Source organism: Mytilus trossulus, chromosome 2 (genome assembly GCF_036588685.1).
Source record: "Mytilus trossulus isolate FHL-02 chromosome 2, PNRI_Mtr1.1.1.hap1, whole genome shotgun sequence".
Taxonomy (NCBI): Eukaryota; Metazoa; Mollusca; class Bivalvia; order Mytilida; family Mytilidae; genus Mytilus; species Mytilus trossulus.
Genome location: NC_086374.1, coordinates 43,274,544 through 43,293,319, shown reverse-complemented (window position 1 = coordinate 43,293,319; position 18,776 = coordinate 43,274,544). Strand labels below are relative to the sequence as shown.

The 18,776-nt window shown below is 32.2% G+C and overlaps 1 protein-coding gene across 1 annotated transcript in view; it reads left to right on the top strand.

Annotated features, from left to right (window-relative positions):
• Window positions 1-18,776, top strand: part of LOC134705784 (neurogenic locus notch homolog protein 1-like) — a 47,639-nt gene that overhangs the window by 3,188 nt on the left and 25,675 nt on the right. The window contains exons 3-15 of the mRNA XM_063564500.1: window positions 2,670-2,768; window positions 3,869-4,402; window positions 6,254-6,352; window positions 6,724-6,819; window positions 7,329-7,427; window positions 7,811-7,912; window positions 9,246-9,341; window positions 9,880-9,978; window positions 10,363-10,464; window positions 13,157-13,252; window positions 14,053-14,151; window positions 14,535-14,636; window positions 15,433-15,528. Of these exons, the coding sequence (XP_063420570.1) occupies window positions 2,670-2,768; window positions 3,869-4,402; window positions 6,254-6,352; window positions 6,724-6,819; window positions 7,329-7,427; window positions 7,811-7,912; window positions 9,246-9,341; window positions 9,880-9,978; window positions 10,363-10,464; window positions 13,157-13,252; window positions 14,053-14,151; window positions 14,535-14,636; window positions 15,433-15,528 (1,719 nt within the window). The remainder of the gene's footprint in view (window positions 1-2,669; window positions 2,769-3,868; window positions 4,403-6,253; window positions 6,353-6,723; window positions 6,820-7,328; window positions 7,428-7,810; window positions 7,913-9,245; window positions 9,342-9,879; window positions 9,979-10,362; window positions 10,465-13,156; window positions 13,253-14,052; window positions 14,152-14,534; window positions 14,637-15,432; window positions 15,529-18,776) is intronic.

The following is an 18,776-nucleotide window of genomic DNA, read 5'->3' as shown; positions in this document are numbered from 1 at the left end:
TAATTGTTCTAAATAATAAGGATGTTCTTATCCGAAGCATAAAAACTACGCCGTATTTGGCACAACCTTTTTCAACTTTTGATCTTCAGTGCTGTAGAACTTTATACTTTTTTTCACTTTCTATCTTTTATATCTGGGCGTCACTGGTGAGTCTTGTGTTGACGAGGCGCGTTTTTGACGTACTGAATTTGAAACCTGATTCTTTTTGTTATCTATTAATCATGTGTTTCTTTGTCTAATATGTTCTCCTATTTATATATTGTAGTCCTGTAATATTATGTTGTCATTTCAATGTTATATTTAACTTTGCCATTAAAGTGCGAGGTTTGGCATGCCACAAAACCAGGTTCAACCCACCATTTGTATTCCCCTTTAGAAATGTCCTGTACCAAGTCGGAAATATGGCCATTGTTATATTATTGTTCTTTTCTGTGTGTGTTGCATTTTAATGTTGTGTCGTTTGTTTTCTCTTATTTTTGAGATATTAAGATAAGACGTTGCACGGTACTTGTTTATCCCAAATTCATGTATTTGCAATGGGTTTAGATGTTATATTTGTTGTTCTCGTGGGATTTTGTCTGATGCTTGGTCTGTTTCTGTGTGTGTTGCGTTTCGGTGTTGTGTCGTTGTTCTCTTATATTTAATGCGTTTCACTCGGTTTTAGTTTGTTACCCCGATTTTGTTTTTTGTCCATGGATTTATGAGTTTTGAACAGCGGTATACTGCTGTTGCCTTTATTTATTAGTATTATACTTTTACAATACACCAAATTGAATTCTTAAAACATTTAAAATTACATAAATTCAATATTAATAACTACTTAGTATTTTAATGATTTCTTCAGTGTAGAAAATCTACAATTTCCCAAGGATTAACACATATTAAGCTTAAACTTGCAAATAGTACCAAAAGGGGAAAAGTCAATCAAGATGGACTACGGGGACAGGACAAACATCATTCAATCACTGAATGCGTAATTCTAAATCCTTATCATTGTGCTTTCCGTTAAAGAATCAGATTACTATGAAGAACGTACTTAATCTTCTCATAGTTTTTTTTTAATTTAAGGGAAACAAACAATTAATCTGAACATATTTGCTTCTCTGCGCCATTAAGTCACTTAACAAGATGATATGACCATGTTGGGTTATTCATTGATTCACTTCGTACCAAAATAACTTAACCAGAACAGATATAGGTTCTTTGTTTGCAACTACGAAAATATCATTTTTCGTTGCTTCAATAAAACTATTGTTGTTTCAATATTTTTACCATGGAACTATGTTAATAACGCTTCGTCATAACCAAGACGACTGAATGCTAACAGAACTACACAATTAAACGTCCAAAAATACTTAAAATGATTTTTTTTTTTACTTAAACAAGGCCGTTAGTTTTCTCGTTTGAATTGTTTTACATTGTCTTATCGGGGCATTTTATATCTGACTACGCGGTATGGGCTTTGCGGTGACCTATAGTTGTTAATGTCTGTGTCATTTTGGTCTTTGTGGATAGTTGTCTCATTGGCAATCATACCACATCTTCTTTTTTATATATTAAGCAGGTACACGATTCCCTGCTGCCTTGTTGTCGTATGAATGCTCCCATAGTTTCACCCTTTGTATTACTTATTACAATTACAATGACGTTTTATAAGTCGCATTCGTTAATGTCACATGCAAGAAAATGTGATTTTGTTAATATGAACATATCCATTGACTTCTGTGATCATGGCATTCACTAACGGTCATACAGGCATAAATTGCGTCTGTAAAATTGCCGATAAGATGATTTAAATTTTACCATTGAGAGAACTTGATGTAGTGTAGTGTAAAGTAAATACTATATCCTCTGTCGTCATAGTGCGACAAGTAGCACTGCTTTTTCTATCTGCATTTGGTCTATTCAACAGTTAATGTAGATACAACAGTTTCGAAACCAGCGATAAATTATTGTACATAGATAATAAAATAGATTCTATAAAAAATTATACAAATGTATACTTATATTATTATACGTTGTTCTTTATGTATTATTGTCATTTTGTTTAGTTTCTATTGTTTCCTGTTCTGACATCGGACTCGGACTTCTCTCAAACTGAGTTTTACTATGCGTACTGTTGTGCATTTGCTTTTTCTACATTGGCTAGAGGTATAGGGGGGAGTTGAGATCTCAAAAAAACATTTTTAACCCCGCCGCATTTTTGCGCCTGTGCCAAGTCAGGAGTCTCTGGCCTCTGTTAGTCTTGTATGATTTTTAAATTCAGTTTTTTTGCGTATAATTCGAAGTTTAGTATGACGTCCATTATCACTGAATTAGTTTACATATTTGTTTAGGAACCAGCTGAAGGTCGCCTCCGGGTGCGGGAGTTTTTCGCTGCATTGAAGACACATTGGTGGCCTTCGGCTGTTGTCTGCTTTATGGTAGAGTTGTTGTCTTTTTGACACATTCCTGTTTCCATTCTCAGTTTTATATTGTTAGCTTTAAACAGAAACAACTAGGGAACTTGCAAAAATCATAAATAGTTCAGGACAAACACATATGAATAAGCCTACATTTATTCATGGCGATTATCATATTCCCCATGGGGTCTGATGTCGACAAATGTATATGTAGAATACAAACTTATGTTTAAAAAAGACATGATGAATTATTACTTTTTACAACAGTTGAATGTTTTCCTCCTTGTCAACACGGCGGAGAATGTTTCGGACCAAATAAATGTGCCTGTCGACCAGGATATGCAGGAGATTTTTGCGATGTTAATCGTAAGTATTTTTGTTAAGTTATAATCATATTAGTTTCCAGTACAATGATACAGTAGATAAACATTTGTTTTACATTTTTAGTAATATATGCTTTCCAATAATTATGCCCCACCTATGATAGTAGAGGGGCATATAGGTTCTGTTCGTCCGTTCGTCTGTTCGTTCGTCCGTCCGTTTGTTATTTCGTTCGTCCGTCTGTCCCGCTTCAGGTTAAAGTTTTGGTCAGGGTAGCTTTTGAGGAAGTAAAAGTCCGAACAACTTGAAACTAAGTACACATGTTCCATATGATATCTTTTAAATGTTAATGCCAAATAAGATTTTTTACCCCAATTTCACGGTCCACTGAACATAGAAAATGATAGTGCTAGTGAGGCATCCGTGTTCTGAGGGCACAATCTTGTTTCTATTTGTTTAAATGAGTGTTTTAATTAGGTTAAAAGATTCAGAAAATTGATATCTCACTAGTAAAAACCTTGTCTTGCATGTGAATAATTGTCATTAATACTAAACAATAAAAACATTTAGTTTAAACATATTTATTTATATTGGATTGCGAAACAAGTTTTGCAACTTATATTAATCCCTTTTCACTTTGTGGGTGCGAGTTCTGCCTTGTAGCGTTATTAGCCTGCTGTTGTTCGAAATCTACAATGGTGTCCTTAACGTGCAAGGGATATAGCTCTATTAACTAATTTTGTGGAGTCCACGAAAACAAAAGCCCTTCAATTTCAAATGTTTAATTAGCAGTAGTTAGTGTCCGTTAAAGGGCTTATTGATATAACAAAAATATGTTGAATTCCCAAAACATATGTCAGAAATGTTGAAATCAAGTTGAAATGTTATTGAAAATCATACCTTTTAGTTTTGTTTTTGCTTTGTGTTTATTTTTTTGTTTGTTTTATTTTTGAGGGGGTTAGGTGATCTTCAACGAATTTTCACTTTTATTTGAATATTCGTTGAAGAAAATTATTTCTGAGTAGAATTAAACATCAGATGTATTCTTGTTGTTTATGAAATCGTCAAATTGAATATAGAATGTTTAAATCACTACAGGAATTGCCATCTGAACAACAGACTATAAAAGCTTTTATTTTTTACAGCATCTGATATTATATTTGTGATAGACGAATCAGGTAGTGTTGGTAATGCTAACTTTCGTGTAACCATGGAGTATCTGGCCAATGCTGTTAATAGACTCCCTGTCAGATATGACTTGGTGCGTGTTGGTATGGCTTTATTTGAAACTTCTGCCAGGAACCAGTTCAACCTCGATGAATTTCATACAAAGAAGACTCTGACAGACGCTATATTAAAGACACATTTCGGAAGTGGTGGAACAGCTATTGATCAAGCACTTGGTTTTGTATGTGGGGGTATGTTTACACGCGAGAGTGGAGCACGATCTCATAGCCATAGTATTTTGGTGTTGTTAACTGATGGACAGTCATCTGAAAGAAACAAACCTGGTCTGGCAAAATGTAGAAGCAAAAACGTAACAATAATTGGGATAGGAATCGGGGGCAACGTTAATGAACAACAACTCAGGTCTTTGGTCTCCCAACCAGAGTATTATTTTGATACGACTTATAAAAACCTGGATACCACTTTGCCAAAACTGTTAAAAACTATAACAGGTAAGTAATAAACTAAAAATATAAACATCGCTTTTAAATGTATTCCAAAGTGGAAAAATTGTAAATTAAAAGTGTTGTCGAACCTGCAGAAAACTACATACAGCATAAAATATGCTAGTTTAATCGTAGGACATGACATTACATGTTATTATACTACAAGTTAAAATGCCATGTTTTGATTGGCTATTACAAAGACGTTTATTTATTATATCACATAGCTGAGCGGGGACATTTTTTTTATGTCACTTTCTCGTTCAAACCAATCAAAAATCGATAATTTAAAAGACATTGAATTGAATTTACATCCAATTTAAAGACATTTCTTCTGTTCTACGTTTGGACTCAGATTCTATAATTTGACTGTAAAATAAAAAAATAAATCATCTTGCTTCCCTTCTGTTGATTTTTCTTATACCCGTAACTTTTGTATGTACGTGTCGTCATAGAAAATACTTTTAAATAAAATTCATCTGTAAAGGTCAAATAATGATAGGAAATTCAGTATCATCAATTAAATAACGCATAGCTGAAAGGGTGATAGAGCAGATTGGTACTCCTCGAAAAGGCATTGTCAGCCTTGGCTTCGTCGCGTTTGACAAAATGGTTTCTTGTGGTAACAATCTGCTCTATCATCGTATGTGTTTTTTATATATATTACTCCCCCATTCGTGCATCACGGTCTCTAATTTAATATCAATCACTCCATATTTGTTCAATGTCTACCAACAGAAGTTTCAAAACATTTTGATAGCTGGTTAAATGCAAAAGCGAGCACATTTTGACCCTGCTTTCCAGTTGAGTGCCGACTTGTATTTATTTTCTTGTTCAAGTACGCAATAATTTTATAGGTAGCTAGCACTACTCACTTCTACGTCACTTGATATCTGCCATTGGCAATAATAATGCAACTAAATATGTTTATGTTCAAAGGAGGTTTTTTTCAAAAAGACAATTATTAGTAATTTCGTTTGGCTTTATATATTCAAAATGATCAGTATGGTTAAATAGTAATTTTACTCTTTATATGAGTGTTTAATGATGGTGGAAATTTTTAACGGCCTTGACTGGCTATACAGTCCTTGAACGACCGGTGTGAGTGTTTACTTTTACAAGACGCTTCTTACACAATTTTGAGTTACGGGTCGATAGATAGAGAGAAACGTTGTACTATTAAATGATCAGCATGACAAATTCTTCAATAATATTCAACATGTCCGAAATTGTTAGTCAACTCCTTAGTGGATTTTAATGCCCTTCAATATTTTTGTTTTGTCATTTAATGACATTTGTTATAAATGATTTTGATTTTTAAGCCGACAGTTTAAATAGAGTGAAACTTTAAACAGCCAAATTGATCACCAAAATAACATCTACAAATACGTCCATCTGGCTGATATTGTCAGCTTACTTATAATACTAATTAAAGCCCTTAAATAATGATTTCAGTCGTAAACAAATAAAGTGTTTTACCTAATATCTTGAAGCTAGCTAACCAAATAATCAGTCACATAAAACGTTTTATGTTCAAAGAAGGATTGAAATTTCACCTGAATCACATTGTGTGCAGTGTGTTGTTTTTATTCATTTTGCATTTTATCTTGAAAACTGAAATACACAAACTAAATCTACTTGGCGAAACTATCGGACAGACTCGATTTAGGATGTACATTTGCCATCTATCCAAATAAGATCGGTGATTTTTTTCGATGTAAGGCTAGAACGCCTTTTTCTTGTTTCTATTGTCGTTTTGTTTGCGTTGCGAAAGAGGAGATAGAAGTATTATAACTATATTTTTAAAACAAATTCTGAATACATATATTTATAATCTTTTTGGTTTTTTTTTTTTTTTAGATTTTTGTCCACCAGGTTGCCAAAATGGCGGAACTTGCATTGCTAGAGGAAAATGTGACTGTCCAGGGGGATATGCAGGAAATCTGTGTCAAACTCAAGGTACTTAATAAAGATAGCGTTTCTGAGATTCCACTTATTTTGTTTGTTAAAAGAAAAAATCACATGGCGAATACCTAACAAAAAAAGTGTTTTCACTGTTTGTTTTCACATTCAAACCAAGTTTTATTTATAAGTATTTTCGGCTCAATTTCCTATTTGAACATTTAGTACCTTCGGTACAAAACAAAACATTTTGATATCCAAATCTTCATCCACACATTATCTAAAAGCTCTCATCTAGCATACAATTATATTTCAGTTAATTCAAATAATACCGCATTACAAATATCAGATAAATACAAAATCGTATCATAAATTCACGTTTGATATCTTATTTTTTATTGTTTTACAACAATTTTTTAATCTTTTAGTGACATGTAGTCCAACATGCAAAAACAACGGGAAATGTTACGATACGAACAAATGCCGATGTCAACAAGGTTTTAAAGGATCTATTTGTGATATTCGTAAGTTTATATATGCAGGTCAATAAATTATCTGAGACATTTTGTCCTATCAAATGTGTGACGTTTTGTCCTGTGACATTTTGCTCTATCCTGTAATTTTTGTCCTATCAAATTTGTGACTCTTTGTCAAATGACTTTTTTTCCTGTGACTTTCTGGCCGTTTACCTTTTCACAAATTAATTAAAAAAAAATATAAATCTGCAAATCAAATTAAGTATCGCTATAAAAATATCGTTAATCTTCTTTTTACTGCCACTTTAAATTACTTTAATAAACTTTTTAATACTAGATATATGATGAATTTATTTTGGTTTTTTTTCCCGATGCCCTTACAATTTTCACAGATATTATAAACCTAATGACATTGTGCACCTCTTTTTTCATATTTTTCTAAAAACTGTTCGCCTTTTCATGAAATTCTTAAAAGTATTAAATGCATCTATGAAGAAGTGCATGCATTTCTGTTTTATTTTGAAAGTTTCTGTAAGATATTTTTTTTCTAATTGTAGCTATATGTAATCCTGAGTGTAAGAACAATGGAACTTGTTCTGCACCTGACACATGTGTATGCGTAAATGGGTATAGTGGAGGCTTGTGTGAAGTGAATTGTAAGTATAAACATATCAGCCTGTAATCTAAAGACGTTGTATTGTTTTAGTTATATTGTATTACGACACATTTCATTATCAATGTATACACATATTGTAATGGCAAATATAATATGTTAAAATAAAATGAAAACATCACGTCAATAATTTAATGCCTTCTTTGTTTGTTTTTTTATTTATCTTTATCAGGAACGCTTAAATATTTGAAAGCCCTGGGTGTATAAGAACTGAAACAGGTAAAAAGCTGTTTGACCAAAGAATATATAAAGAAATAGAAGACAGTAATTGAGCAAGGTTGGAAAATATATTTCGATTCTCTTTAAGAGCAATAACACATGTGAATTCCAAAAGTTTTAATGGTATTATCTTGTGTTCTTTTGTAGTAGAGTTTTGTCGACCAGGCTGCCAAAATGGTGGAACTTGCATTGCTAAAGGAAAATGTCTCTGTCCAGAGGGATATGCAGGAAATCTTTGTCAAACTCGAGGTACTTAATTAAAAAAATGTTTAGCTCACCTTGCCCGAAAAGGGCTAAATGGGCATTTCTCATCACTTGGCGTCGGTCGTTCGTCGTCATCCAATATCTTTTACATAGAAACAACTGGGCCAAATGCAACCAAACTACGCATATATCGTCAATATTGTATTTTTTTTAAAATGTATACGATGACCCCGCCCATCTATCAAGATGGCCGCCATGGCTTATAATAGAACAAGGGGGCTTTTGTCTTATAGCTCTCAAATAAAAGTATAAATAACAAATCTGAAAAGAAGTAAAAAACGTTCACCAGGTAAAGATCGATTCCCTGAAATATTCAGACGCATCGGACAACCAGTTTATCTGTTGCTGTCGCTAAATTACTAATTTTAAAGATATTTTGCAGTTTTAGATTTATGTCTTGAATATAATCATAGATAGAGATATACTGTAAACAGCAAAATTGTTCAGCAAATTTGGATAAACAAATAAAAGTAATGTTTTACAATTTTCACAATTTGTGTAAGTTTTTCTAAAATCTTCTCTTTATAAACTACTCAGTCAAATAAAACCAAACTTTTTATAAATCATCCTTAGGGTATCTCGTTTTGAAAATGTATCCGATGACCCTGTCCATGAACTAAGATGGCTGCTTTGGCTAAATGTAAAACATTGTGGTGAAATGCAAGTTTTGTCTATTATTTTTTGAACCGTTAGAAATGGAACAAACACGATCAGAACAATTAGCTATATCAACTGTTCCTATACAAAATGTATGTCTAAACTGGTAGACAAATTCTTATAGGAGTAATGGCCCATAAGTGACAAATTTTACAATTCAATTTTTTTCATTTTTGCTTATTATCATGGAAACAATGATATATAGAGAGAAACTTTTTTTTTCTTTAATGCCTCATATGATTAAAATTCTAAAAGATAAATAAACACTTCAAATTCCTAAAACTGACCAGCAAGGCAAGATCTTTTAATAAGACAAAGAAATTTAACAGACTGAAAAATCAGTTATTCTAGACAAAAAAAAAGGGTTGGAAAGTCTGTTCTTGTCTACAATGTTGGAGAGTGTGCTTAATATGTGATATGCACAAAGACCAACATGAGCGACACGCCATTTTTAGAGCCTCTAGTTTGAGATATCACTCATTTGTGTTTGTTAAAACATTTACACGTGAACATTTCTTACAAGGGAAATGTAAAACAGTGTTTTCACTGTTTGTAATAATTCAAACAAAGCTTTATTTAAAAAAAAATACTGTTCAATTTCCTGTTTGAATATTTAATGTCTTATTCCTAATAGTTTTACAACAATTTATTTATGTTTTAGTGACATGTAATCCAAAATGCAAAAACAACGGAATATGTTACGATTATGACAAATGCCGATGTCAACAGGGTTATCAAGGAAATATTTGTGATATTCGTAAGTATATATGCAGGTCAACAAATTGTTTGTGAATTTTTGTTCCTTGACATTTTGTGCTATGAATATGTGACTTTTTGTCATGTGACATGTTGTTCTATCAAACGTGTGACGTTTTGTCCTGTAATTTTTGTCCGATCAAAATTGTGACTCTATGTCATTTGACGTTTTTTCCTGTGACTTTCTGACCGTTTACCTTTTCATCAATTATTAAAAAAATACATCTGCATATCTAATTAAGTATCGCAATAAAAATAACGTTAATCTTCTTTTTACTGCCATTTAAAATTAATTAAATTAACTTTTTAATACTAGATAGATGATGATTTTTTTCCCGAAGTCTTTAACATTTTCACAGATATTTTATACCTATTGACCTTTTGCACCTCTTTTTTCATATTTTTCTTTAAAGTAACTTAAAAACAATGTTCGCATTTTCATGAAATTCTAAAAAGTATTAAATGCATCTATGAAGAAGTGCATGCATTTCTGTTTTATTTTGAAAGTTTCTGTAAGATATTTTTTTATCTAATTGTAGCTATATGTAATCCTGAGTGTAAGAACAATGGAACTTGTTCTGCACCTGACACATGTGTATGCGTAAATGGGTATAGTGGAGGCTTGTGTGAAGTGAATTGTAAGTATAAACATATCAGCCTGTAATCTAAAGACGTTGTATTGTTTTAGTTATATTGTATTACGACACATCTCATTATCAATGTACATGTATACACATATTGCAATGGCAAATATAATATGTTAAAATAAAATGAAAACATCACGTCAATAATTTAATGCCTTCCATGTGATTTTTTTCGATTTGTCTTTTGTGTTCAAATAATTGAAAGCCAAGGGTGTATAAGAACTGAAACAGGTAAAGAGCTGTATGACCAAAGAATATATAAAGAAATAGAAGACAGTAATTGAGCAAGGTTGGAAAATATATTTCGATTCTATTTCAGAGCAATAACACCCGTGAATTCCAAAAGTTTTAATAGTATTATCTTGTGTTCTTTTTTAGTAGAATTGTGTCGCCCAGGCTGTCAAAATGGCGGAACTTGCATTGCTAAAGGAAATTGTCTCTGTCCAGAGGGATATGCAGGAAATCTTTGTCAAACTCGAGGTACTTAATAGAAAAAAATGTTAAGCTCACCTGGCCGAAAAGAGCTAAATGGGCCTTTCTCGTCACTTGGCGTCCGTCATCCGTCGTCATCCAATATCTTTACAAAAATCTTTTTCATAGAAACTACTGGGCCAAATGCAACAAATTACGCACAAATCGTCCTTATTGTATGTTTTTAAAAATGTATCTGATGACCCCGCCCATCAACAAAGATGGCCGCCATGGCTAATAATACAACAGGGTTTTTTTTGTCTTATAGCTATGAAATAAACGCATTAAAAACAAATCTGAAAAGGAGTTAAAATGTTCACCAGGTAAAGATCGATTCCCTGAAATATTCAGACGCATCGGACAACCAGTTTATTTGTTGCTTCCGCTAAATTACTAATTTTAAGGAAATTTTGCAGTTTTTGTCAAACTTTTCTTAAATCATCTTTAGGGTATCTCGTTGTGACAATGTATCCGATGAACCTGTCCATGAACCACGATGGCTACCATGGCTAAATGTGAAACATTGGGGTGAAATGCAAGTTTTGTCTATTATGTTTTTGAACCATTATAAATGGAACAACCACGTTCAGCACAATGAGCTCTATCAACTGTTCCTAGACAAAATGTATGCTTAAACTGGTAGACCAATTATTATAGGAGTAATGACCCATAAATGACAAATTTTATGATATTTTGTTTTCATTTTTGCTTATTATCATGGAAACATTGATATAAAGAGAGAAACTTTTTTTCTTTAATGCCTCATATGATTTAAATTCTAAAAGATAAACAAACACTTGTATGTGCCCTTGAATTTTTACTAGATAACATTTTTGTTCGCTTTGGGGATTCCGTATATCGTCAGATTATCGGAATTCCAATGGGGACTAACTGTGCACCACTTATTGCGGACCTCTTTTTGTATTGTTATGAGTTACAATTTATGACAAAAATAAGCAAAGACCCATCAAAACAACATCTGATAAACAAATTTAATAATACTTTTAGATATTTGCATGATATTTTGGCTCTCAATAATGACGACTTCAGTATGTATATTAATGAAATTTATCCTGCTGAACTTACTTTAAATAAAGCTAATACTAACAATGACCACTGCCCTTTCCTCGATCTTGATATCTATATCATTAACGCAAAGCTGAATACTAAAATTTATGATAAAAGGGATGATTTTTCATTTTCTATCGTTAATTACCGGTTTTTAGATGGTGACGTTCCCTTGTCACCTTCTTACGGTGTTTATATATCTCAACTTGTACGATTCGCTCGTGTATGTAACAATGTTTTAGATTTTAACGAGAGAAATTTATGTATTACTGAAAAATTATTACACCAGGGTTTTCGATATCACAAACTAGTCAAAACATTTACTAAATTTTATCATCGATATAAAGACATCATTCGTAAATGTAGCTCAACATGCAGACTTCTTATACGTTCAGGTATTTCACATCCATTTTTTTATGGAAATATTCTTTATAAAGCAGAAAGGTGTCAGTATTCACCTCAGAAACTTACAAAACCTTTGAACAGACTTATTAAGAAGGGGTATAATTACGATACTGTTGTCAAGTCATTAAAGATTGCATATTTTGGCGTTAATATTGAGTCACTGATAAGGTCTTTGCGTCGGAACTAAACACATTTATTCTAAAAACAGTTGTTGGCATGACACGGGTTATGTTCTTCTCATATATGTTATGATGGTATGATACTAAACCCCTAACGGGAAGGATTGTGCCTGATGTTCATATGATGAAATCATAATCTTTCAGTCAGTTTAATTGAAGTCTGGAGCTGGCATGTCAGTTAACTGCTAGTAGTCTGTTGTTATTTATGTATTATTGTCATTTTGTTTATTTTCTTTGGTTACATCTTCTGACATCAGACTCGGACTTCTCTTGAACTGAATTTTAATGTGCGTATTGGTATGCGTTTACTTTTCTACATCGGTTAGAGGTATAGGGGGAGGGTTGAGATATCACAAACATGTTTAACCCCGCCGCATTTTTGCGCCTGTCCCAAGTCAGGAGCCTCTGGCCTTTGTTAGTCTTGTATTATTTTTATTTTAGTTTCTTGTGTACAATTTGGAAATAAGTATGGCGTTCATTATCACTGAACTAGTATATATTTGTTTCGGGGCCAGCTGAAGGACGCCTCCGGGTGCGGGAATTCTCGCTACATTGAAGACCTGTTGGTGACCTTCTGCTGTTGTTTTTTTTATTTGGTCGGGTTGTTGTCTCTTTGACACATTCCCCATTTCCATTCTCAATTTTATACTTCAAATCCCAAAAATGACCAGCAAGGCAAGACCTTTTAATAAGTCAAAGAAACTTAACAGACTGAAAAATCAGTAACTCAAGACAAACAAATTTGGGTCGTGAAGTCTGTTCTTGTCTACAATGTTGGAGAGTGTGCTTTTAAATATGTGATATGCCCAAAGACCAAGGTGAGCGACACACTCTCTTTAGAGCCTCTAGTTTGAGATATCACTCATTTGTGTGTGTTAAAATATTTAAACACATGAACATATCCAACAAGGGATCATGTAAAGCAGTATTTTCACTGTTTGTAATAATTCAAACAAAGCTTTCTTTAAACAAGTTTCCTGTTCTATTTCCTGTTTGTAAATTTAATGTCTTATTCGTAATAGTTTTACAACAATTTATTTATGTTTTAGTGACATGTAATCCAAAATGCAAAAACAACGGAATATGTTACGATTATGACAAATGCCGATGTCATCAGGGTTATCAAGGAAATATTTGTGATATTCGTAAGTATATATGTAGGTCCACAAATTGTTTGTGAATTTTTGTTCCTTGGCATTTTGTCCTATGAATATATTACTTTTTGTCATGTGACATGTTGTTCTATCAGACGTGTGACGTTTTGTCCTGTGACTTTGTGTCCTATGAATATGTGACTTTTGTCCTGTGACTTTTTGTCTGATGAATATGTGACGTTTTATCCTGTGACTTTTTGTCCTTTGAATACGTGACGTTTTGTATTGTAACTGTTTGTTATATCAAATGTGTGACGTTTTGTCCTGTGAATTTTTGCTCTATTCTGTTACTTTTTGTCTTATCAAAATTGTGACTCTTCATCATATGACGTTTTTTCCTGTCACTCTCTTGCCGTTTACCTTTTCACTTATTATTAGAAAATTACATCTGCATATCAAATTCAAAAGTATCGTTATAAAATAAATCGTTAACCTCCACTTTAAATTAATAAGATTAACTTTTTATTACCAGATAGATGATGATTTTTTGAGGGGTTTTTCGATCTCGTTACAATTTTCACAGATATTTTATACCTACTGACATTGTGCACCTCTTTTTTTCATATTTTCTTTAATTAATATTTTGCTATTTAATTTATTCCGGTCTAATCGTAGATTGATTATTGAGGAATCAGACAAAGAGTAGAAAAATGAGTACTAAAATGGTAATTTAAAAACAACGTTCGCCTTTTCATGAAATTCTAAAAAGTATTAAATGCATCTATGAAAAAGTGCATGCATTTCTGTTTTATTTTGAAAGTTTCTGTAACATATTTTCTATCTAACTGTAGCTATATGTAATCCTGCGTGTAAGAACAATGGAACTTGTTCTGCACCTGACACATGTGTATGCGTAAATGGATATAGTGGAGGCTTGTGTGAAGTGAATTGTAAGTATAAACATATCAGCCTGTAATCTAAAGACGTTGTATTGTTTTAGTTATATTGTATTACGACACATTTCATTATCAATATATACACATATTGTAATGGCAAATATAACATGTTAAAATAAAATGAAAACATCACGTCAATAATTTAATGCCTACTATGTGCTTTTTTCGATTTGTCTTTATCTGGAACGTTCAAATATTTGAAAGCCAAGGGTGTATAAGAACTGAAACAGGTAAAGAGCTGTATGACCAAAGAATAAATTAAGAAATAGAAGACAGTAATTGATCAAGGTTGGAAAATATATTTCGATTCTATTTCAGAGCAATTACACAGGTGAAATCCAAAAGCTTTAATGGTATTATCCTATGTTCTTTTTTAGTAGAGTTGTGTCGCCCAGGCTGCCAAAATGGCGGAACTTGTATTGATAAAGGGAAATGTCTCTGTCCAGAGGGATATGCAGGAAGTCATTGTCAAACTCGAGGTACTCAATAAAAAAAAATGTTAAGCTCACCTGGCCGAAAAGGTCTAAATGGGCCTTTCTCATCACTTGGCGTCCGTCATCCGTCGTAATCCAATATCTTTACAAAAATCTTATACGAAGAAACTACTGGGCCAAATGCAACCAAACTATGCATAAATCGTCCGTATTGTATGTTGTTTTAAACAAATGTACCTTATGACCCCGCCCATCAAAAAAGATGGCCAATATGGCTTAAAATGAAACAAGGGGGCTTTTGTCTTATAGCTCTGAAATAAAAGCGTTAATAACAAATATGAATAAAGTAAAAATGTTCACCAGGTAAAGACCGATTTCCTGAAATATCCAGACGCATCGAACCACCGGTTTATTTGTTGCTGTCGCTAAATTAGAAATTTTAAGGACCTTTTGCATTTTTTGGTTAATATCTTAAATATAGTATCATAGACAAAGATAAACTGTAAACAGCAAAAAAAACCACGATAGCTGCCACGGCTAAATGTGAGACATTTTGGTGAAATGCAAGTTTTGTCTTTTATTTTTTGAACCGTTAGAAATGGAACAAACATGTTCAGAACAATGAGCTCTATCAACTGTTCCTATACAAAATGTATTTCTTAACTGGTAGACAAATTCTAATAGGAGTAATGGCAAATAGATGACAAATTTTATAATATTTATGTTTGTAATAATTCAAACAAAGCTTTATGTTTTTTTAAAGAATTTCCTGTTCTTTTGCCTGTTTGTAAATTTAATGTTTTATTCCTAATAGTTTTACAACAATTTATTTATGTTTTAGTGACATGTAATCCAAAATGCAAAAACAACGGAATATGTTACGATTATGACAAATGCCGATGTCATCAGGGTTATCAAGGAAATATTTGTGATATTCGTAAGTATATATGCAGGTCATCAAATTATTTGTGAATTTTTGTTCCTTGACATTTTGTGCTATGAATATGTGACTTTTTGTCTTGTGACATGTTTTCCTATCAAACATGTGACTTTTGTCCTGTAACTTGTTGTCCAATCAAAGGAGTAGGTCCGGTTAGGGCCGATTTTGGTCTCAAATTTCAGGTTCATCTAACGGAAGTTTTTGGACACTTTTTAAACACTTAAATGTCTTTTTTAATTGATTCGATTAGTTTATTTGAATTTTAACTGATTTTGTCATGAAAAACGCTCTGATTCAAGCTTAAATATGAACAATCTATCAAATATGCCAAAAAACGCCACTTTTCAGATGGTTGCAAAATGAAAGTGGCAGCATCCGTATTCATCCTCAACCTTTATATATTTTTTGTATTATCATCAAATACAACTTAAATTTCAATACTATGAATGAACACGAATGCGGCAACTTTCATTTTAGACGGAAACCGTCTTAAAATTACCCAAAATGCTAAAATTTTTAAGATATCAGTAATTTGGCATGAACAGCGATGTGTGTGCATTGTATTGTCAAAACCAGCTCATATTTATGTGGCAGAATCATTTTACTTTCAAAAATATAGCTTAAAGATTACATTTTCACAATTTTCTAAAACTGCTATATTTTGGGGCCAAAATGGGGTCTTACTGAACCTACTCCTTTGTGACTCTTCGTCATGTGGTGTTTTGTTCTGTGACTTTCTGTCCGTTTACAACTATTATCATATACTTAATAACATATGATTTTTACTGTATGATAAAAGCACTAAATTAACGTAAATTCCATATTTTTTCGAATTGGTGTTAAGCGGACTTATATGAAAAGTTCATCACATGCTTCGATTGTTATTACATGCCTTTCCGTTACGTTTTCGCATGGCATTCCGGTGATAGTCGGCAAATTCCGGATAATACACCACAATGCTACGTTTTCTATGAAAAACATTACAAAGTAGTGTACAAAACAATTATTTTGATACTGGAAATTATCTATAGTACTAAAATAACGAGTTCCAATTTGTTAACCGTCATCACGTAAAAACGATGAATCCAATAATTCAACTTTATATATAACTAATATGGTACAATGTTGTTGATTAAAAAATTACACCACTCCAGACCCTTTTGTTTCCCACACAATTAATATTGCCAATAATTAAGAAGTTCCGGGTCGAATCCGATACCGATACCAATAGTATATTCACCTGTTACCTATTACCTTATCTATACGTTCCGCATCTGGCAGGCGCACTTCCAAACGCTGTATTTAGGATTTTGCTATATACACGGGTCGTAATCACAAGGTTGACACTACAAAATTCAATCATTGTCACATTGTTCCCGATTATAGTATTTTAATCAGTATGAATTTCTAAGATGACAATACGAAAAATAAAAATCTGGACTTAATATAATGCGTATAGGTACAGCATGTACAGTTTTCAATTTGTTAGCCGGAATCACGTAAAACAGCAAATCAAAGAATTCAACTTTATTTATAACTCATAAAGGACAATTCTGTTTATTAAAAAAAATCCGTTCTAGGCCCTTTTGTTTTCCAAATAAAATTAATAATACCAATAATTGATAAGTTCCAGGTCTACGGGTTCAAACAGAAAGATGTTGAAACATGGGAAAACTGTGCATCTTATAATCGGCATGACTTTATTAGATGACAATACCATTTCTAAAATAAGGCTTACGCAGTTATTTTCTTTAATTCCATCACAGACCCGCAATATTAGGGATGTGTTCTAGTATTGTGTAAAATAATAAATAAAAAAAAAAAAAAAACTAACAAACAACTTTTAAAAAGTTAGAATCATAATTTTGAAAGTTACTTTAAAAAAAGTTCGACTTTTCCAAACAGTGTTCATTATGTATATTTTTGTCGATTCGTCTATATTAAAATATGTTTCTTCTCTGTTGGGGCATATGATAGAAAGGTTTCATATCGAATGTAATAAATTTGGGTTTCGACGTTCGTGAACTTTTCACTCTTTGAACTTCTATTTGGGAGCCACGTAAAAGAATCAATATAAGAATCTGTTATTTTTCTCCATTGTTGAAGCATATGATAAAAAGATCATAAGTCATTTTTTTTATTGCATGTATTATCAGCCTTCGGTCTATATCAGCCCTCGAGTCATGCGGCTCTTGTGATGATAATGAACAAAGGACTGATAATACATGTGATATGAAAAATGCCATGTAATGATCTGATAGTATTGTATGTAACCATATAATGTAGTTTTTATTTAGGGTTTTTAGAAAAATCAAGTTTTGTTTTAAAAAACACAGCAAACTAAAAGTAAATTATTAGTTTTATTACTCTCAACAAAGTTTTGGTTTTCAAGTAAAAACAAAGTATTTTTATTTAAAAAGACTCAAAATGTAAAATTAGATGATTTGACTATCTCGATTTGATCAATCTGAGAATCATGTAAGGATGTAAATATCTATTTGAATTGTGACTGTTATCATATCAGTTCAAACGAAAGTAATTTTAACCAACAAAAATATACAAGTAGAGGCTATTTGGTCTAGTATGGTTCAGAATAGTTTAGTGTTATTTAAACCTTTGACCGAGTAAGATTCAGACTGAAAATAAAAAGGTTGAGAGCTGATCAAGTGTTTGTTGAGTACAGGAGGGAAATTGGATCAGACTGTTTTAGACTGGTCGAGTAATAGTTCAAACTATATTCGACAGCAAGATAAAGGTAATGTACATTAGTACAGTCGTGTTTGGTCGAGTAATATTAAGTTAAGGTCAGACTCATTTAGACTTGTCGAGTAAATATCAGTACAGTCGAGTAAAGATATAAGTCATTTCAGACGTTTACTGGTCTTTAGTGACATGCATATCTTTAATTGTCAAGAAAGTTTTTAATTTCTTGGTTGATTAAAGTTACACATGATGCATGCCTCAAGAATTATATCAAATAAAATACATCTGCATCTCAAATTTAATATCGTTTTAAAATAGCGTTGATTTTCTGTTTACTGCCACCTTAAATTATTTAAATGTTACCTCTTAATGCTAGATGAATGGTGAATTAATTTGTTTGTATCCAATGTCGTTGAAACTTTCACAGATATTTTCTATTTTATGGCATTGGGCATCTCTTATTATCATATTTTTCTCTAAATAATTGTGTTTTTTTTTTCCATTCCATTTTACATTTATGCTTAAACGTCCTATTTAGAATT